This window comes from Fistularia commersonii, chromosome 4, assembly GCF_037954325.1.
Source record: "Fistularia commersonii isolate RoL2024-O1a breed Wild chromosome 4, RoL_Fcom_v1.0, whole genome shotgun sequence".
NCBI classification, from domain to species: Eukaryota; Metazoa; Chordata; class Actinopteri; order Syngnathiformes; family Fistulariidae; genus Fistularia; species Fistularia commersonii.
Genome location: NC_141287.1, coordinates 9,367,448 through 9,387,692, shown reverse-complemented (window position 1 = coordinate 9,387,692; position 20,245 = coordinate 9,367,448). Strand labels below are relative to the sequence as shown.

Here is a 20,245-nt window from a genome sequence, read left to right as displayed (position 1 = left end):
TGTCCCCTCCCCCCACCTTGGAAACCCTGCAGAAGACTGTTACGCCTCCTATGTGCTGCTGATATTTTCTTTTAAGTGGATTCTTATTTGGACTTCTGGGCTTCAGAGACCAGCCTTGAAGTTGAAAAGACAAATTATTAAGTTAAAATGACAAAATGGTGCGGTCAGGTGTTCAGTATTTCAACATCTCTTTAGGACCTCGGCATCAGTATAACCTTTTGGCAACAATACAGCCTCTCAGCTGTTATACTTTTACACCTTATTTTTATTCACGCATTGACATGCAACTATATTTGCAAAAGAGCTGTCTTAACATTCGTCAGAAAATATGAACATGTTGACCTAATGAGTCTTAAATACTTACCATAACTCACTTTGAATAATGGAACTAATGGCCATCTTGATTTGATCATTTTGCTCTATGTTCCATGTAAAATCATCTCAGTCACAACATTGAACCACTGATAGTACAGAGAGAAATCTATTTTAGAGAGGTGTTGATTTATGTGGATGATCATTTTAAAGGGTGTAATTTGTAGAACCACAACAATTTTTGGCCTCGAGAAACTTGTTCAAATAGTAAAATGGCTCAAAATAGCACAAGGGAGAGGTAAACCTTAAAGGCACACCATTGACAATAATGACGAGAACCAGCAATAAATAATAGGAAAATGAAATGAATACAGATTTTTTTTCTTTCATTCATTTATTTAGTTTTATGCTGCAGTTTGTTAATTTTCAGGAAAAAATCTCCCACAATTAAGCATATGTTCAATTTGTGTTAAAACAGATATTCTAGCTCAAAATCTTTGAAACAAAATATCCAATCTCTAACATCGTTAACCAAACCTACCAATCCATCCATCCATCCATCCATCCATCCATTCATCCATTCAGCCATCCATCCTTGGGTAGTGGGGTCAGGTGGAGAGGTCAGCAATTGAAGCAGAGGCCCAGACCTCCCTCTCCTGAGCCACTTGGTCCATCATAGAAACTACTGTATAGTAGTCACAACGGACTGTGTCTAAACCTGCTTATTTTAATGACTATGCATGTTAAGTTAAAAAAAAAAAAGTAAAGTGCGAAGGTTGTACTTTTGGATCAGGCTTCATATACTGCTTTGTCTTGCACTGTTTAATGTTTTGTTAGAACACGGAAGAGCTAGTTCAATTTCGATTGCCATGTTAAAGTGTTTAAAAAATATGTGGGGGAGGAATATAGTAGTTGTAGTGTTTAACTACCCCAGTCCAGGAGAGGGCATTATTGGTTCACATTACTGTGGCTAAATGCGCAGTAGAAGTCAGACCTCTAGCATAATGACAATTGTAAGTGTCATTAAAAAGTGTGCTCAGTAAAAACAAGGATTAAACAACCTCCCCGGGTGTCCGTAACTCTTTTGAAGACAAGCATGTTACAGAAACATAGTTCTCCAGGGCCTCTCTGTTTGGACATGCCGGGAACACGTCACCAGGTAGGCATATTGACCATATGCCCAAGACACCTCATCTGGCTCGTCACCGCATGGAGGAGCAGTGATTTCATTCTGGGCCCCTTCAAGATAGCTGAACCCCTCACCCTATCTTGGAGAGAGCCCAGATACCCTGCTAAGAAGACCCATTTTGGCCACTTGACCTTGTTCTTTCAGTCACAGCACCTGACCATAGGTGAGGGTAGGAATGTACATTGACCAGTAAATTGGGACCTTCGCTTTTTGGCTCAGCTGCTTCTTCACTAGCACCGTTGACACCTCGCCGATCTGCCTGTTGATCTCCTGCTCCATCCTTCCCTCAGTCGTGAACAAAACATCTAGCCCTAAAAAACTTGGAGCTGATCTCATCCACTCCCAGGGTTGGATGAGATCTGATGAGATCCCCACCGAGAAGCTTTTTGACTACTTTGGCAACTTCAGCCTAAGAGAGAAAATAGGAGAGAAATGGGAGAGTCCCCCGACTCTGCTTCCTCGTTTTAAGCCATGTCATCGTGGATGAGGAAGCCTTGGAAGTATTCCTCTCACCAGTGTATGGCATCTCGAGTTATGGTAAGCAGCCCGCCATCCCCATTACACTGAAGTTGTTCACCGTGGTCTTACCGAACTCCTGCCACGCAATCAAAGTTATCCATGTGTCGTCTGCTGCTTATCCTCCACTCACGGTCGCGGGGGATCCATGAGCCGATCCCGGCTGTCACCAGGCTAGAGGCAGGGTACACCCCAGACTGGTCACTCAGTCGCAGGGCCGTATATATAGAAAGGCAATTTTTTCCATTTAATCAGCTGCATTTTTTTAGACTGTGGGCACCAGCATGCCACCCATTAAAGATATTCATTTAGGTTATTTTGAGTGATATATAACCTATGTTATATCATTTTTCTCCCATTAGGTTGGCCTCATTGAGAGTTAATTCCCTTAGAAATTGCCATTTAGTTTTCAAACGAATCTACATGTACAAATACCAAAGGATGTCATATATGTCTCTAATTCTTACTCGACTGTTACATTATTCTGCATTCACAACGGTCAGTAAAAAGATTTTGTTCAGCAAACAAGCTTTAGGCCATTGGGGACGAACGTCATTGCGTATTACGTCATTACCAGGAAGTAGCGCGGGCTGCTTACTGAGTAGCCGCAGCTGTGTGAAGAAATGGTTCGGCAACGGATAGACTATTGTGGACCCTTAGTCAGTTGGAAAAGAAGATAAGACGGTAAGACAATTTCGCTGAGAAAGCGCATTAGTTGCATGAGGTAGCTCGATGCTTATGATAAATGGAGATAGAAACCGAAGCCATTGCTAGTCATGCACTTTTCACCTTACATTACAGTATCGAGTCAGAGCGGTTGAAATGAAAGCGAGTGACGGGCTGTCACTGTCGCCGTCCTCTTTCTTATTTCGATCGCTCTCGATTGAGTTCTGGCAGTTAATCGGAGGCTACTTTACGTTTACTTTTTACTTTTCGTCGTCTCATTTATTTTACCTTATCTATTGCCATCTGTAGACCATGTTGTGGAACTTGAGCTAGAGTTTCCCCTGCAATCCGCTGCTTTGCTAGCCTTCTATAGTTAACTCCAGATTGCCAACAGGTTCAACACGCGTAACGAGATTTGGAGGCAGTAGAATATTACAAGTCTATGACTTAGATAATGATTTGTTTTTTCTGAAAGAAGTGATTCAGACATTTAATGCTAGTGTCAGATAATAACACAAACGTTTTACAATCGTGCCGGTTAAACAAGAAACTCAAGAGTTTGAAACAAAGTAAAACGATTATTTCACTAGAACAACATGGAATATTTTAAAATGAATTGAGTAAACAGTCACATGTGCCTGCAGATACAGATGTATGCAGTGACTGTATTTAATGAAAGTATGACCTATTAAATGAGAATAAAGTATCAGTTTTATTTACTCATTGATTGAGTCACTTGATGATTTCAGCACTGGCGATCCTCACTACCTCAAAGGAAATCTACTATGAGCCGATGCAGGGGATCAGCGGTTTCCTCCCAGCAAGGCTTGGGGGAACCTACAGAGTCTGGACAGATCACTGGCAAAAAGCACAACATCTGCATGGTGTCAGACTTCTTTTATCCCAACATGGGTGGAGTTGAAAGTCACATTTACCAGCTATCACAGTGTCTGATTGAGAAGGGGCACAAGGTGGTGATTGCAACCCATGCCTATGGCAGAAGGAAGGGCATCAGGTACCTGACCAATGGACTGAAGGTGTACTACCTCCCCCTGCAGGTGATGTACAACCAGTCCACAGCAACCACCTGCTTCCACAGTCTCCCTCTTCTACGCTGTGTGTTTGTTCGAGAACGTATTACTGTGGTGCATGCCCACAGCTCCTTCTCGGCAATGGCGCACGATGCTTTATTTCATGCAAAGACCATGGGCCTTAACACGGTATTTGTCTCTTAAAGCACTACACTTGAATTTTAAATTGCCTTTGAGTAATAAAACCTTTATTCCACTGATCTTACCTTTTTATCAATTGCAGGTGTTCACTGACCATTCACTATTTGGCTTTGCTGATGTCAGCTCTGTCCTAACCAATAAGCTTCTGACTGTGTCATTGTGTGACACAGACCACATTGTGTGTGTGTCATATACCAGTAAAGAGAATACAGTGCTTCGTGCAACACTAAACCCAGAGATAGTTTCTGTTATTCCCAACGCTGTTGACACTACAGACTTCACTCCCGACCCTTCCAAACGCCAGGATGACAGAATCACCATTGTAGTGATCAGCCGTCTTGTCTACCGAAAAGGTACAGATAAGCTGCTTAATTATATGTTGTGACATTTTTTTATGATATCTGAATTCGTGATAGTAATAGTGATTGCTGGTAAACAACAATATATGTCAGTCTACCTGGATCAGGTCCTATAACTATCAATGTTACCTTGTATGCAGGAATTGATCTTCTTGGTGGAATAATTCCAGAGCTATGCCTCAAGCATCCAGATTTGCATTTCCTTGTTGGTGGAGAAGGGCCGAAGAGAATTGTGTTAGAGGAAGTGAGAGAGAAATACCGACTGCACGACAGGTGTGTGTGTTTACCTTTTCCATATTAACACATCGCAGAGGTTTGTGTTCCAATTGCATCATGCCTGCCATCATTTACATGTAAAGACTTTTGAATGGGGGCACCGTGGCGCAGCAGGTAGAGCAATCGACTTTGGAACCGAACATTTCTGGTTTATCCCGGCTCCTCCGGGTGTGTGTCGAAGTGTCGTTGAGCAAGACGCTGAACCCCTAACTGCTCCCCTGCTGCGGGTGGACGATAGCCATGGTTCACCCACGTAAATAGTTCTGTCTATGGTCCAATAAATAACTGTTCAAGGTACATGAATGAGTTTTATTGACAATTACTGCATTGATCTCAATTCTCAGGATTACCACAAATTGAAATCCCACATCCATCGAATCTTACCAACCAACCTGACATTCTGGCACCTTAAACAAACTAAAGTCTCATTCAAAAGATTAGAGAAGAGTAAGACATTACGACAAAGTGAGACATAATAATATGACTTTCAAAACTATTCCACTGTGACGACTCCATTTTAGTTCAGCAGGAAAAAGTATCTAAAATGAGAACAATGACCCTTGACAAATAGACAATACTTTTAAAGTTGATGTGAATGATTTTACTCACATCACATAATTTTACTACTAAATTAAGACAAAGGTCAGTTAAATTTCACATTTCACTTGGCTGTTGAATATCTTTTTTTCCCCCATCACTCAATGATGAAGTGGGCTCTTGTTTGACTGCTGTTAGAATTTAGTTATGTACTTTAAATCTATCATTGCAGGGTTCGTCTTCTGGGGGCTCTGGAGCACAAAGATGTTCGTGGAGTTCTGGTTCAGGGTCACATCTTCCTCAACACATCTCTGACCGAAGCTTTTTGCATGGCTATTGTGGAGGGAGCCTGTTGTGGATTGCAGGTCTGTACTCACTCCAGTTTCTGTTTAGGGGCAGGGAATATCTGTTAGGTGATAGTGTGCTTGTAGGTGGCTGTTTAAATCAGCCCCATCACACAGATTAAAAACTTTGCACATAAATGGAGAAAAACAAGGTGTGAAAAGAATTGCAAAGAGGGTTGTTGGCCACAGTCAACCTTGGACATGCAGTGAACAAAGACATTTGTAGCTGACAGTCAATGACCCAGACGCTTGCAAGACAGTGAAGGCTAAAAGCAGTGTTATCACAACTTTGCAAGGAATGAAAACAACAGTAAACATCAGTTGTTTTTCAGTCTTAATAGCTGCACATACTTGTATACTCGAAAAAAGAAATGTGTGGTGTCTCTGAGTGCTTCCTTGCTTCCAACTTAAGAAAACACATGATAGAACCTTTATTCATGCAGAATAAATGCAGTGCAAATAAGTCACATTAAGAAAAAAACATAAAGATTGTATACTATAGCAAAAAGTTCATAATAGCCACTTAAAAGGAATTTTAATACAAAATTTTGTTCAATTTAGAAGAATATGCTTAAAGCAATGTAAATGAAGCATTCAAATCAAAATAAGACCACGAGGGTTTCAATTTTTTTAGGATCTTCCTGGCTACTTGCATACTGCGGACCTGTCAGCCGACATGAAATTTGTTGTGTCAGGGCAAATGAAATTAATCCCTGCTGTCCTACTGTATGATCATTCGTCATTTCATATTTGCCAAAAAGAAGTTAAGATGTTTAAAGTGGTACTAGAACTTCCTTTTTGGGTTGGACCTGGGCTTGTCTAAGGAAATCCCTGATACAGTCTATGCTTTTGTTTTTTATTCCCCAAGGTGGTAAGCACTCGTGTGGGTGGCATTCCTGAGGTGCTGCCTGACGACTTGATCACCCTTTGTAAACCAACAGTACAGTCCCTGTGTCACGGTCTGGAAAAAGTCATTGCTCAGCATCGTTCAAGATCAGTTCCTTCTCCCAAGTCCATTCATGCACGTGTGCGAAACTTGTATTCCTGGAGAAACGTTGCAGAGAGAACTGAAAAAGTAGGTTTCAACTGTAACCAGCTCACATTCCCTCATTTTTTTCTTCTGTAGTTTATAAAAACTTTGAGCCCCTTTTACAAACTTTTGTCACAAGAAAATTGCATCTCATTGCAATCATTCTTTTCAAAATCTTCCCATAGCAACTAGACTTGATTCTGTTCCCTTGAAGACGTTTCACCGCTTATCCAAGAGGGGAGTTGTTTTGCAGACACTGGGTCGAAGGGGGTTGTTGTCAGGTGGGAACAAAGGTACAACTCCTGGGGGCCTACATGGATTACTTTTGAAATGGTATGGCCGAAATTTTCAGAATTAAAACAAAGGAGAGATACCCGTTGGATCACATAGACTGAATCTCTATTGGTAGTTACTGGTGTCTGGTTCCGGTGGTGGCTCTTCCTCAGTGGTTGGAGGGTACAGATTGGCCTGGTCTGTGTGAGGTAATCGGTCTTGAGATGGAACCCAGTATGGTTTTAAGTGGGCGAAAGGTTGTGCCTTAGACCCCCTCCTCTGTTCAGAGACGTTTTTTTTCCATTTTGACAAAGACAGCTTCTTTGACTCCCCTCTCGAACCATCTGTCCTCTACAGCAAAAATGCGAACATTGCTGTCTTAGAAGGAGTGGCCCTTATCTTTCAGGTATAAATAGATCGTGGAGTTCTGTCCTGAAGTGGTGGCTCTCCTGAGTTGGGCCATCTGTTTGTGCAGAGGTTGTTTGGTTCCCCAATGTAGACATAATCACATTCCTCAGTGCAGATGACAGCATACATCCCATTTTTGATCTTGTGCCTGGGTGTTTTGTCCTTCAGTTGCACTCAGTGTATTATTCGGTTAGAAGTGTACTGGTATTTGGTGTTTGTTGTAAAGCATTCTGAGTATTTCCAAAACACCAGCAACATATGGTATGATAATATCCTTCTGTTCGTTAATGTCTTCCTCCTGTTCGGCAATCTTACTTCTATTGGTTCCAGATTTTGCAAAGGCCAAATTAGGGTAGCCACAGGATTTAAGAGCTTTCTTATATATTGGACCTTAGTTTTTCTGCCTTAAGTGGTTGATGGGATGTTCCTGGCTCTGTAGTGTATATATCTGATAACCCCTCGTTTGTGTTCAAGGGGGTGATGGGAGTCAAAGAGCAAATATCGGTCGGTATGTGTGACAAATATTTGTTCTTCGACTCCCCACAGTCCATTTGAACCTTAGAAGCCTCTCAAATGAGAGATGAAACATCTTCAAGGGAAGAACAGCAAAGCAAGTTCAGTTGCCACAGGAACAAGATTGACAAGTTTTAACCATGTACTAGATGACTGAGAACCTCTTTACACTAATGTCTCTATAAAAGGTGAATGATACATTTCCTTGTTACAGCGTTGTATCGAGGTCTGTATAAGAGGACAGAACAATAACAGGGCACTCTTTAATTCACGCTTCATCCATCTTTTGCACTGTATACATTCACACCTTTGGTAGCATCCCGTTTGACCTTATTTTTTTGTTTTTTATGACTGTGCCACAGAAAATCTTTGTGAAAAAAGAAATTTTCAGTTGACCTGATGCTTCATCTGAATTACTTGATGACCGATCCTTTTTTTTCCCAGGTGTATGACAGAGTGGCTGGAGAAGAGGTGCTTCCGCTGGATAAACGATTATGGAGGCTGAGAACTCACTGCGGCCCGGTTGCTGGCTCCATCTTTGCATTTGTTGCTGTTCTGGATTTTCTGTTCCTTCAGTTCCTGCGGTGGCTGGTCCCTGACCACATCATAGATATGGCTGTAGATGCCACTGGCCCTCTTGGACTGTGGAGGAAAGACCCTGTCAACAAGAAAGCATCTTTATCTAACAGTGTCATGAAAAACAGCTGATTCTGTAATGTTATGACACTGATCACTCCAAAAATAACTGTTCAGGCCAACATGGTTTCATTCTAACTCCTCTTTATGACTCAAAATTGTTCGACTCCAAGCAGTGTGCCTAAACCTCCTTCACAACCTCCCACTCTAGAGGCTGTTGGCATGGGCACAGCCGCCCAGCGAGGCACGCTCTCCAGTGTTTGGGACAAGTAGATAGCGGCACTCTACACCTGTCCTCAATTCAGCAATCATTACAGCACCCCGAAGAAGCCGGCTCTGAAGTCTCCTCATCGCTAGAACTTCCCAAAGGTTGCTGTGATCCTGTTCCTGCAGGGCTGAGGTTTTATTTTGTTTCCATCTTCACCTTTGATCATGCTTCTCTAAACACAACAACCTCTCCCTGTCTCCTGTGTGACTGCATTTGGATCCGAACCAACCAAGCCCACTAAAAAAAATTGGTGAAATTTAATACATGATCATTCAGTGCTGATTAAAACTGTCAGCTTCCACGTTTTAACTGACTTATTAAAGAAGAATTGTTGCAAAAAATAAATTCTTCAATATTTATTTTCATCAAGCATTTATATTTTTCCCTCACATGTTGATGTTTTTGCATTTTCAGTTTGTCTTGTTTGATTATTAAAGCATCAAACAAACACTACCTGACTTGATTTAAAGAAAGTCAAACATAGAATTAGCAGGAGTGAAGAGGGAACACCCTTGATCATAGCATAGATATTTATTTAACAGACCTTGGTGCAAAGATGTTGAGATTTTTATTATTTTTGTATAATATATGACTAGCAAGTAAGTGTAGGATTTGATCATTTCTGTTATGCCCTTTAAATGAAAACTGAGAAACCTTGTTGATACTTGGTTCAGTTTGATATCAGTGAAGTTTACTTTGTTTATTTTTCTCCTGTTACATATTTGCATGAAGCTGAAATCTCTGACCAATGTTTTACAATGATGTACTGTAAATTGGAATGTTGTATTTCTCTTAAAATATATGTTCAGCAGTTAAGGTCTACAAAAGGGAAAAGGGTTTAGATGACTATCCTCTTAATGCCTTTCATGGTAAGGCATTGGGTTCCCCTTTATAATGAAATTCTTACATTGCATTTAGTATTGAATTTTCATTAGAAATGTCACTCTATTATGCCTTTAAAAAGAGAAAGCTCTATGTTATTGAATCAAGAGGTGAAAAAAATTTGAAATAAACATTTTTGAAGTAAATCAGTTCACATAGAGAAAAAACTTTGTCTATGGGTGCTTTGACATTTCAATCTTTTGATTCTCAGCTTTCATTGAAATTGATAGCAAGATTTACTCAGTTTACTGAAAATGTATCACAGGGTTCTGGCTTTTGAACATGGGGTTGTTGTAGTCACTGTGTGTTATGTGTTGCCTTCATATCTACAGTGTTAACAAACTTGTCCAAACTATTGTGGCCTTATGTTTTAGCCTCATACAGTACATGCGCATTATTAGGTGCTTCATTTCAGGATGTATCTGTGCAGGCCTATTTCACCCACCATTGTTATGCACTTGCTGTAGTTTTGTTTCCATGGACCGGGACATGGGTGGGCGGGAAGTGGCAATGTGGGGGAGGTGGCCAAGGACCCAGATAAGACAGGGAGGAAGGCCCCCCCTTCAGGTTTTGTGTATCCATCTGGGAGAGTTTGAGTTTTGGATATTTTTGGAGAAGCCTTAATTTGGGTTGTTTTCATCATGGCCGTTGTTCAAACTGATATTTCATTGTATTCTCATTTTTGGCTGAGCCCTTCGCACATCTACAGGGGCCTGGCATGCAACTCTCTGATGGCTGGTAAGTCCAAGCCCCTTCAACTGAATTATGTTGGATTAAACTGGATACAATATTTATGGATTGCTAGATACATTTTTAGGTGTGACAGTATCCCACAAATGCCTCTATCACCATGGATGTAGATGTTAAAAGCTAAAGTTTTGGGTCTGTATACTGATAGTATTGTTAGGAATATCCCAGAATCTCCGATTAGAAGCTCACTGGGCATTGTGATAAGAAGTGGGACTATCCCTAAAACCAGAGAAGTCCAGTCTTTAAACAAGAGCATCTTGAAATTTCAATGAGGAGCAAGGTCACATGGCCATGAGTGTTTCTGAGTGTCTTTCAACTTTTCCTCATGTTTTTTGATGACTTTCTGTGTGTAAGACACCGGTTCAGACAGAACTCCTCTCCATGAAGCGGCTTACCAGGGCAGACTGCTTCAGCTGAGAATGCTCATTGCTCAGGTGAACTCAATATGGCTACTCCTTGATATGGCCACACAGCAAACATTGTTGTCTAACAATATGATGCTGTACAAATACAAACCTGACAGTGATTTCCGGCCCCTGCAGGGTTTCCATGTAGACTCGCTCAGCATGGACAGAGTCTCTCCTCTCCACGAGGCTTGTCTTGGTGGCCATTATGCCTGTGCTAAGTACCTTCTGGACAATGGGGCAAATGTAAGAACTCTTCACATTGCAAAAAAATCCACACAGTTAAACTAACTGAATAGATTTTTTTCATTTAACTTTTAACACTTGAATGATTCATCAGTGTAACAGGAGATCTAGAGGAAAGGTACCTAGTTCTATTGAGACTAAATGGAATTAAATTTTTATCCTCCACTTCTCACTATGTTCATTAGAGATGCCAAAAGACATTATATGGATCGTTTAAAAGTAATATCAATTTTAGCATACAAGAAACTATTATTTGTAGGAAGTAAACAGCTACTACATTAAACTGAATGAATATTATCTTAAGTGTAGGGGTTGAAGTAATGACCGAGTTCCCTCTTGTATAAATTGTGCATGCCAAAAAAAAGCGGGGTTGTGCAATAGTAACTCAAGCTTTATCCAAAAGAATTTATTTAATTTACAGTGGAAGTATTTTGTATATGTGTATTTAGTGATGAAAGTTTGGGTCACTGTCCTAGGTTTTGCGTGCTCTTAATGAATTCTATTGTATGTTTATAATTGAAAGCACTTCTTCAATTATCAGAAGAAATTAATTTTGCTGCCACAGGTGGATGCAGTGTCAACAGATGGCGCCACCCCTCTCTTCAACTCTTGCAGCAGTGGGAGTTCTGCCTGTGTCCGGCTGATCTTGCAGCACAGAGCTTCGGTCTACTCACCAAACCAGCTGGTGTCGCCCATCCATGAGGCCTCAAAGAAAGGTGTGTTTGCACATCCACGTTAGTGTGGAAGCGGTGTGTTACTGCGCAGGTTCACAACCAGTGCTGTTTCTTCATCAGACCACAGAGAATGTCTGGAGCTTCTGCTTTCCTTTGGTGCTCAGATCAACTTGGAGCTGCCAGTCGTTGGGTCACCACTGTACTCAGCCTGTGTGGCTCAGGCTGCAGCCTGTGTGGCTGTGCTGCTACACCAAGGTAACCAGCAGCCCTTAAGGGAAACCAAAGCAACACACTGATTCTACTTATTCCAAGACAAAAAACAAGGGCAAAAGCTTAAAACCCCTAAATGTTGTCTTTAGTTGCTTTCACCTCTAGTGCTTTATATCACACAGACGGCACCCAAAATCAAATACAACCTCTCTTACATTTTAGAGGAGAAGTGTTTTGTTTTACCTAAATATTTTTAAATATTGGGGTCTATTGGTTTCGTGCCTGGAGTCGGAAATTTTCAGGCCTGATATTTTTAGATCTTTAAGAAGCCTTATCGGAAATGGGGAAACCAGAGTCTGAGAATACAGTGGGTGACAGAGAAGAGGATGACCAGAGTTCAGGGCTAATTAAAATACTCTAAATTTCTATCAAAAATCATTTTAGCAGTTTATACCAAGAGTCATTATTACTAGTATACTGGCTATAAAGATACTAATTTAGCTAGAATAGGTATTAAGCTGTGTATATTTCATACTCTTCATGGCAAGAAATTAATTAATTCAATATTTTTCACTGCTATGCTCCAATAAGATAACATTGAAATTACTTTTCTGTCACTTTCTTTAGAATGCAAACCATTACATTCTTGGTTTATCAATTGGAAATCCATGAAATAGTCAGTTTGTCTGCTGTTTGGTGTGTGTGTGTGTGTGTGTGTGTGTGTGTGTGTGTGTGTGTGTGTGTGTGTGTCTCTGTCTCTCTGTCTATGTCTGTGCAGGGGCAGATGTTCGAATAGGGTGTGGACAGGACAGCCCTCTACATGCTGCAGTTCATGCAGGTGAAACCAACATAATTGAACTGCTGCTGGACTTTGGGGCCGATGGTTGCTGTCGCAACGCAGAGGGAAAGACTCCGCTTGATCTGTTGAAATCAAACAGTCCAATTCGAAATGTATTGCTGAAAAGAGGTGTGTTGAGTTGTTGGTCTGCGCGCACACACACACACCCACACACAGAAACAAATTTCTTTATTGCCTAGAAAGTGTAATAGCTCCTTCTCTGGCCTGACCAGGTCCCTGCTCTCTGGCTCAGCTGTGTCGCCTCCGTATCCGCCAAAGTCTTGGAAGGATTCGCCTCAATAGAGCCTCAAGCCTTTCCCTCCCACAGAGCATCCAGAACTACCTCCTTTTTCAATAAGACATCTCTGCCCTGCTGAGAGATCAGCTCTGAGTGGGGTTTCCACTTCTTTTGACTGGCGTTAGCCCTCCAAACTTTAGTTTTAATGTTTTTGCAGCTGCTGGATTTTTTCAAGAATGTCAAAACTGTAAACTGACTGCAATGTTTTGATATGGATTTTGAGTCAAGTTGAGTCTATTTAGTCCAACTGAAGATCACAAAGGTGAGACATTGCAATGGGAATGCAGAAGAGCTTTGTGATTTGTAATAATTTTGATCTATTTAAGTAAAAATAAACATCATAGTATCTGTATTTAAGAAAAACATGTAAAAAGAAAAGACAGGTAAAGTGAGACCTGGAGTTGTTGCTTTGGGATAAATGTCTGTATTCAAATGCAAACCCTGCAAGGTCACCTTTGTAGAGACCTGGAGCATTTTACTTTCCTGCAACTGGAGCATATACAGTGGTTACATTCTGCACATAATAACATTTAGACATTGGGTACTTGTGTTTCAAGAGTAAAGATGTCAAATTCAGGTTCACATCAGGTTCAGGTTATGTGCAAAGTGCAGGTGAATAACTCAATACAGTGAATGAATTCCAACAATAGAATTTTATTGATTCTATACTTCAGTTATGCAGGGAATGGTTATTAGATCATTGGCAGGTTTTACATGGCCAGGGTTATTTAAGAATAACCATTTTAAATGACCACTAATCTTATAAAAATTCATATTTGAAGAGGATCACAACTCTGTCCCCAAGTGGGTGAATGTAGAAGAAGTGACTTATTTTCTTAACATCACAAAATTCACGTCTCAAAAAAAGTATAATACCATTTTCTACGAAACATAGAAAAAGAATTCATACAGCAGCAAATAATACAAGATTTCTTGGCCTTCTAGTTGTATACCTACCTCCTACTTTCAGCTTCCACCTAACCCTATTCTCTGTATCTTCTTTCACACCAACTCATTTCATGTCCTTGAAGTGGTCCTACCTTGATTTGAATTTATATGATTTTAATAAATCAGTGAAAGAATAGGACAGCTGAAGTAGTGTATAACTATTTTTATAATGATATAAGAACATCCAAATAGTTTATTTGCCAATGCATAGTGATGACATGTAAACAACGCATTTACATCACAGTCCTGCAAATAATACCGGCTATCACAGTTTTACTGCACTGTGAAACTATACAATTCAATTACAACAGTAGTATCTGACAAAACTTCAGCAATTATGCTCAGTGTTTTTTTGTCTTGATGGATCAACAGGGAAGCCACAGTCCAAAATATATTTACGCAGCAATAGGGGACATATATACAATTTTGTAATTGAGCAAATGAAAACTGCATTACTATGACCATGATCCTGCAGGCAAAGGACAAATTACAACAGTGTATGAGGTGGGAGGAAGCTCATCCCAAATGTCATTAAATTGATATATTGGGGACAAAAATATAAATGCCCTTTTTTTTCAAACTCTTTAAACACTCACTTTTTCTATTTGATGTGTCTCATCATTTTGATGTCAACACAACCACGACGTATTATATGTGCTATTATATCTTTCTTTTTCTGACATGTTCTGAAAAACTGTTTTTGAATATCATGATGGTAGAAACCATCATTGCATTAGACAGAAGTGAACAAAGATGAAAAATACTCCACAAAAGTTGGACAAAAACATGTGAACATTCTAATGTAAAGAAGCATAAAAAACATTTTACCTAGTTACATAGTCAAACCCTTATCTGTAAATAGAATATTATTCTGCTTCATTTAATTGGATCAAAACATAGCAGGCAGGTTATTCATAATCTAAAAAAAACAATCCTTAAGTTTGAAAAAATAATAAGTTATGGAAACATTAGCTCCTTCTGATGTGCTTAGGATTTTTCTAGGTAACTGATGAAAAAAACAGATTCACACAGTGCTGATGTTGGTTCTTCGGCTACTGCTGCTGCTGCGCAAGCGTTTTGGAGGACTGCAACACAGCAGCTGCTGATTAAAGTGCTTGCTGAAGCTCTTGCTCATTAGGTAGAGGGCAAATGGATTTACACAGGAGTTGGTGAAAGCCAAGATGCGGGCACACACACTGGCAATGAAGTGGCCCAATGATGTGTCCACCTGGCCATAATGGTAAGAGCGGTACAGGTAGATGACATGACTTGGCAGCCAACAAGCAGCAAACAGGCAGACGAATACCAGGACTGTCTTGGCCAGACGTTGCCTTGACCTGATCTGTGAGCAGAGACAAATTCAAGCCATCTGAAGCATTGTGGTAATCATTTTTTTAGAAGGCTTCTTAAAATCTTATTTGAGTCAATATATGAGCAGGCGGTCCCCCTTTGTGGCAATCAATATGTCTCAGTATAAACCAAAATTGAGGACAGACATAGAAAAGGCGATTCTCAAGGCCCTCTAAAAGATGGAGCTTCCAAATAGCTATGGGCAGACATTCACAGACATTCATCAGTGACCATCAGTACGGGAACCTGTTTGTGAATACTAACAGTTAAGGAGTGCTTTCAGGCCTGCTTACCCAGGGTCTCCTAAATCTGCTGCAAAGTTTCATTGAGCTAAAGTGACTGAGACCCTAGTGATCATTGAACCAAAAGTTTGTATGTGCAGGTCATGGAGTACGGCTCTTTGTTGGCCTCTAAGAGGGTTTTGACTAAGGGAAGGGAAGGGAAGCCTGTTTGGTTTACAGCAGAGGAGAAGTGTTGACCATGAGAACATTTTCAGTCCCTGGAAAAAAAAACTTTGTAGAAGCTGAGGAGCTCCATCATTAGCCAGGTAGAGGACTCTGAGGTAGTCAAGAAACTGCCCTGTGGCAAAGCAGTACATATGGATGAGATTAGTTTGGAAATGCTTCAGGCTCTGGTGGATACTTGGCTCACTGGCCTTTACAGTTTAGCATAAAGTTTCGTGAGGGTGTCAATAAAGGACGACGAGCGTAATGTTTACAATTTTTGAATAATGGCCAGAGGGTGTCCCAGCAGCAGACTGCATGCAATTTCAAATTCAAGTTTTTGGAATTTGAATTTGCATGGTGATTTCTCTGCTCAGTCTCCCTGGTAAAGCTTATGCTACGATGGGAGAAAGTTGGCTCTATGTAATTATTCAGGAATTGATGAGTTGTTAATTTGGGAGGGTGAGGGAAAGTAAGGCAGACCAGTAAAGCCTCAGCAGTAAAGCAGTGCATGGCTGGTGTATTTTCATAGACATTTCATAGACAAAAGAGGAATCTGAAGTGGAAAGTAAGGCAACACATTGCAGGTCTACTCATCCTGCAAAGCTCTGAGGCGTGACTACAAGAACATGGTCATGGATACAAGCAGTAAGAAACAATTACTTCCCCACATGATGGAGGGCCAGGAGGTCTAATGCTGAGCAGGCGTGAGGGGCCTGTGGTAAGGCCACAAATACTGTAGGGATTACATTTCTCTGACCTGGGAATGTTGTGGGGTCTTGCAAAAAGAGCTGGATTATGTACATGGGAACAACAATATTATACCTGGCTGTACTTATTCAGTCTCCTGCTTCAATAGTCTGGCCATGAATGTAATAAATTAATCTTTGTGGATCGATGGAGAAATTTTGGAATCTCGTGAGGAATACTCCAAATGATCAGGGAGTCTGCTGTCAAATAGTATAGTGTTTTGAACAGAAAGTGTATTATTCAGAGAGTGAAAGAAGTGGTGCAGCTATCCTCACCTGTTTCTGCAAGTGCAGGTTGCCCTCAGCAGGGATGTCGACAGAGCTCCTGACCAGACTGTGGGCAATGAAGCAGTAGTAAATCGATATGATGAAGAGTGGGATGATGTAGAATATGAGGAAGGAAGCAGTGGAGTGAATTTTGGGGTGCAGCTTCCCTGCATGGGGGAAGGGTGCACATGTCACAAAGCTCTCGTTGGTGCTGCTGGCGGTGAAAGTGTGTAGGTCGGAGAAGACAGCCTCAGGAATAGCCAGGGTCCCGGACAAGAGCCAGATTGCCCCGGCTCGGACACAGATCCTGACCGTCGCACTGGACTTGTGAATGTCAAGCGGTCTGACAATTGCTTTATACCTAGATAAAGCACAAATATTTGCATTTATGGAGTCTCAGTTCAGACTTTGTGTTAGAAACTGATTATAAGGGAGCCAATAACTATACTGTGAACATGAGTCCATATAAAGCATGAAACAGTTGCAGATTGTTGTCACTGTCTTTCTCATTACTGAGTCGATCCTTTAGAATCACGAAGAATTGATTTCTCTCTTGATACATAGTCATATAATCTCTGGGGTTTTTATCCCACTGTGCATAGACAAAAGAAAAAAAAATCTTTAAATTAAATGGAATGAAACAAATCACTGTGGCTAATGCCACTACATAAAATGATTCCTTCAATTCTCATTTAATCCCCTAAAATATTTTAAAATGTGATGATATACGAGTAGTTACCAGTTGATTTTGTGCAAAGTTACTGACCAAATGCAGAAAATAAAAATGCTTTTTATGTCATAAGATCTGATTCAAATTAGTCACCCTCCTTATGAAATAATATCAAAATAATTTAAAAACATATAACTATGATAATATCAAAATAAGTTGCAATGAGCATGCAGACTCATTCATTAATATCTTATGCAGTTATTCAGTCATTCAAGGTAGAGATGAATATTTTGATAATCAGTTTAGTAGAAACATCACTTTTGAAATAAAATTGTTCAATAGAACTGGATAGTTGAAAATAACATTAATGTCCACATTTTAATTTTCTACATCAAGGATCAAAGTCTCCACAGTGACTATGAATATTGAAATACTTCAGATAAATTGTGCCCTATAAAAGAGTAAAAAAGATCTTAAACTAAAATTCTTTTTTCATCGAAGGAGACTGTGTTGGATAAATGTGTGAAAAATTAATTTTCTTTCCTATTGAATTTGCACCTTTTGTTTGTCTTCACATAAAATAAAATAGGGTCGTTGCTGTTATTATCAGAATGGTCAGTGCTAATGAGACTGAGATTCTCTGTGTACATTTGAAAAGAAAACGAGTTGATAATATGATAATATAATATGAAAACATGAAAATAAAGAGCACCTGTCTGCTGATAGAGCAGTAAGGGTGAAGACTGAGACCCCCACAGAGGTGAGCTGGATGAAGGGGATGAGTTTGCATCCGACGCGGCCAAAGAGCCACTCGTCCACCAGATACCTGCTGGCGTCCACCGGGGCGCAGGTCAGCAGCAGGAGCAGGTCCCCGAGGGCCAGGCTGGACAGAAACAAGTTCGGCACCGTCCGCATGGATTTCACCAACAGACAGGTCTTCATAAGAGTCACATTTCCCACCAAACCCACAGAGATGATGACCGCGTAAACGGTCGCGATCCCGATCCCAGGCAGCCAGATGTTGTAACGCTGCGTCTCCACGCCAGAGTCCCGCGCTACTCTGGAAAGATTGTGGAACAAGACTCTGCCGTCCTCGAGATTTACAGAGACGGTCTCCTCCAGAGACATCGCTGGGAGAGCGGGGGTTTTCAAATGGGGAGTCTGACGTTCATTCTGCGATTGGTGAGAGGCTTTATATGCGCCTCCGGTGTGTGTGCGTCATTTTACGCGCAGCAGTGCCAAGTGTCCGTGAGGTGGAAATGTAAAGTAATTCAGGTGCTACAAAAAATCACCATGAAAAACTATGAGCATTAATGATCTCCATCCATCCATCCATCCATCCATCCATCCATCCTATTAAGTGACTCCTTCTGTTTTTGTTATTTTATAACAAATGTTCTTGTTGGCTCATTGCACAGTTGTTGGTTGGTCTCAATGTAACTGACCAATACCATGGAGGCAGGATTACTTCCTCTTTCACTCAAGTTGAAGGTGTGACAGCTGATGCACAGAAATGTGGTGAAATATAAATGTGCCGGTGCATGAGCGACACTGTAAGTGCAAAACAATTAAGAGATTAGGTGCTCAGTATAGTAACACAAAGGGAGACTGGAATTATACTGGGAGAAATGTCTTTATAATCCACAACAAGTAATGCATTTAGCCTCTGCCATGAAAAAAGATGATCAATTTTCTTTAGTTCTTAACAAATGCTGTCCTCTTGGTTTACAGGTTTCTAACATTTCTCACTATTATGTGAACAAGTAATCTTTTATTCATTCATAACCAAACTTATAGCAGGAACTATGTGTCCCCTCTCTTCCAATCACAATCATTTGAACTATTCATCCATTCATCCATCCATCCTCTTTCTGCCACTTGTCTGAGGTTGAATCCTTCTACGACATGTTTGCATTGGGCGACCCTACCAAGGGCATAAAACTCCCAATAACTGACCTCCTAGGATCACGTAAACCCCTCCATCATGATCAGGTGACGGCTCAAGGAGGAGTCATTTGAACTGAGCAGAATTAGTTAAAAACCAGCATCAGTCTATTTTGTATGGCTGGGTTTTAGCCAACAGTTAAACGTTCGAAATCGTCAGACTTTGCCCCGGGTCTGAATATCTACCAATGTTCCCATACATAATAGAATCTCAGACAAGATGTGATCAATCACATCAACAATAACAAAATGCAATTTCTAGACCTTTGACTGTAAAATATTTTCAAGAAAAATGACATAGGTAAAAATATCTTTTAATCAGTACTGATGCTTCTAAGCAAAGCTCATCATGCTTTTAGTAAAGCCCCAGACTAAAGTATTAATAATCATAACCATCTAATGAACATCTAATTTGTAAATGTAAATAAAACCAATCCTGGGTGTAATGTGTTGACATGTAACAGGAATCCTTGTTCATTTGATTGCTATGCAGGGATGTTACAAAATCCTGTTCTAATCTCTGTAATCAGATTACATTTTCTAATCAAAAAGTGATATAATTAGAAGCTGCCCAGTGGGTGGATAGAAAAAGACACAAGCTCAAACTTCATATCTATCTTATGTAATGTTATCATTGGAAGTGAGAGAATAAGGCATTTTTCTGATGTTACACTTAGAGCTAGTACTGCCACCATCTAAAATATTTCAGAATATATATTTTATACATTTTCTTAAATATTATTTGTGTGTGACGCACACCAAATTGACCATTAGGTCTGTGGCACGACTTTGTTAAAGATGACATGATCTTGTGTCCTTTAAAGGATTAAGGGTTCAGTTTTGAATCAACAAACAAGCATGAAATTATATCATACTATCAAATGTAAAGTGGTGTAGTAATATGATGGCAATAAAACAAAAAGTATAATTAGGACAGGGAAAAAGACAGTTACTGTTATGTTTAGGAGAAAGAACAAAACTGTCTACTACTATCTACTATCTACTTCTCAATA

General features: G+C 40.3%; 3 protein-coding genes across 6 annotated transcripts; 2 read left to right on the top strand and 1 right to left on the bottom strand.

Annotated features, from left to right (window-relative positions):
- The first annotated feature begins 2,600 nt into the window (after positions 1–2,600).
- On the top strand, positions 2,601–9,608 carry piga (phosphatidylinositol glycan anchor biosynthesis, class A). Of its 3 annotated transcripts, XM_086144556.1 has the most exons (8): positions 2,601–2,701; positions 3,433–3,654; positions 3,742–3,903; positions 3,998–4,268; positions 4,415–4,547; positions 5,320–5,452; positions 6,300–6,506; positions 8,100–9,608. In XM_086144556.1, the coding sequence occupies exons 2-8, from the start codon at positions 3,469–3,471 to the stop codon at positions 8,361–8,363; spliced, it is 1,356 nt and encodes a 451-aa protein (XP_086000682.1). In that variant the 5' UTR covers positions 2,601–2,701; positions 3,433–3,468; the 3' UTR covers positions 8,364–9,608. The 3 variants fall into 3 exon arrangements, with proteins under 3 accessions (XP_086000682.1, XP_086000681.1, XP_086000683.1); XM_086144555.1 differs by having other exon boundaries at positions 3,433–3,903; XM_086144557.1 differs by lacking the exon at positions 3,433–3,654 and having other exon boundaries at positions 2,636–2,701.
- A 365-nt stretch (positions 9,609–9,973) lies between these two features.
- asb11 (ankyrin repeat and SOCS box containing 11) lies at positions 9,974–13,477 on the top strand. Of its 2 annotated transcripts, none has more exons than XM_086144558.1 (7): positions 9,974–10,179; positions 10,546–10,625; positions 10,734–10,841; positions 11,407–11,557; positions 11,636–11,770; positions 12,504–12,692; positions 12,797–13,477. In XM_086144558.1, exons 1-7 carry the CDS (start codon positions 10,083–10,085, stop codon positions 12,919–12,921), a joined length of 885 nt encoding a protein of 294 aa, XP_086000684.1. In that variant the 5' UTR covers positions 9,974–10,082; the 3' UTR covers positions 12,922–13,477. The 2 variants fall into 2 exon arrangements, with proteins under 2 accessions (XP_086000684.1, XP_086000685.1); XM_086144559.1 differs by having other exon boundaries at positions 12,776–12,868.
- A 482-nt stretch (positions 13,478–13,959) lies between these two features.
- On the bottom strand, positions 13,960–18,416 carry LOC147234615 (gastrin-releasing peptide receptor-like). Its single transcript, XM_086144506.1, has 3 exons — positions 18,001–18,416; positions 16,628–16,979; positions 13,960–15,151 (listed from the first exon to the last, which is right to left on the bottom strand). The coding sequence occupies exons 1-3, from the start codon at positions 18,414–18,416 to the stop codon at positions 14,834–14,836; spliced, it is 1,086 nt and encodes a 361-aa protein (XP_086000632.1). The 3' UTR covers positions 13,960–14,833.
- Positions 18,417–20,245: the final 1,829 nt, after the last annotated feature.

Excerpts from the sequence above, each read along its gene's own strand:
- piga (XM_086144555.1), top strand. The coding sequence starts at position 3,469 with ATGAGCCGATGCAGGGGATCAGCGGTTTCCTCCCAGCAAGGCTTGGGG. Across the intron at positions 4,548-5,319 it reads AAATACCGACTGCACGACAG|GGTTCGTCTTCTGGGGGCTC; the intron begins GTGTGTGTGTTT and ends CTATCATTGCAG. Across the intron at positions 6,507-8,099 it reads TTGCAGAGAGAACTGAAAAA|GTGTATGACAGAGTGGCTGG; the intron begins GTAGGTTTCAAC and ends TTTTTTTCCCAG.
- asb11 (XM_086144558.1), top strand. The coding sequence starts at position 10,083 with ATGGCCGTTGTTCAAACTGATATTTCATTGTATTCTCATTTTTGGCTG. Across the intron at positions 10,180-10,545 it reads ATGCAACTCTCTGATGGCTG|ACACCGGTTCAGACAGAACT; the intron begins GTAAGTCCAAGC and ends TCTGTGTGTAAG. Across the intron at positions 10,842-11,406 it reads TTCTGGACAATGGGGCAAAT|GTGGATGCAGTGTCAACAGA; the intron begins GTAAGAACTCTT and ends TTGCTGCCACAG.
- LOC147234615 (XM_086144506.1), bottom strand. The coding sequence starts at position 18,416 with ATGTCTCTGGAGGAGACCGTCTCTGTAAATCTCGAGGACGGCAGAGTC. Across the intron at positions 16,980-18,000 it reads ACTGCTCTATCAGCAGACAG|GTATAAAGCAATTGTCAGAC; the intron begins GTGCTCTTTATT and ends TGCTTTATCTAG. Across the intron at positions 15,152-16,627 it reads ACCTGCACTTGCAGAAACAG|ATCAGGTCAAGGCAACGTCT; the intron begins GTGAGGATAGCT and ends CTCTGCTCACAG.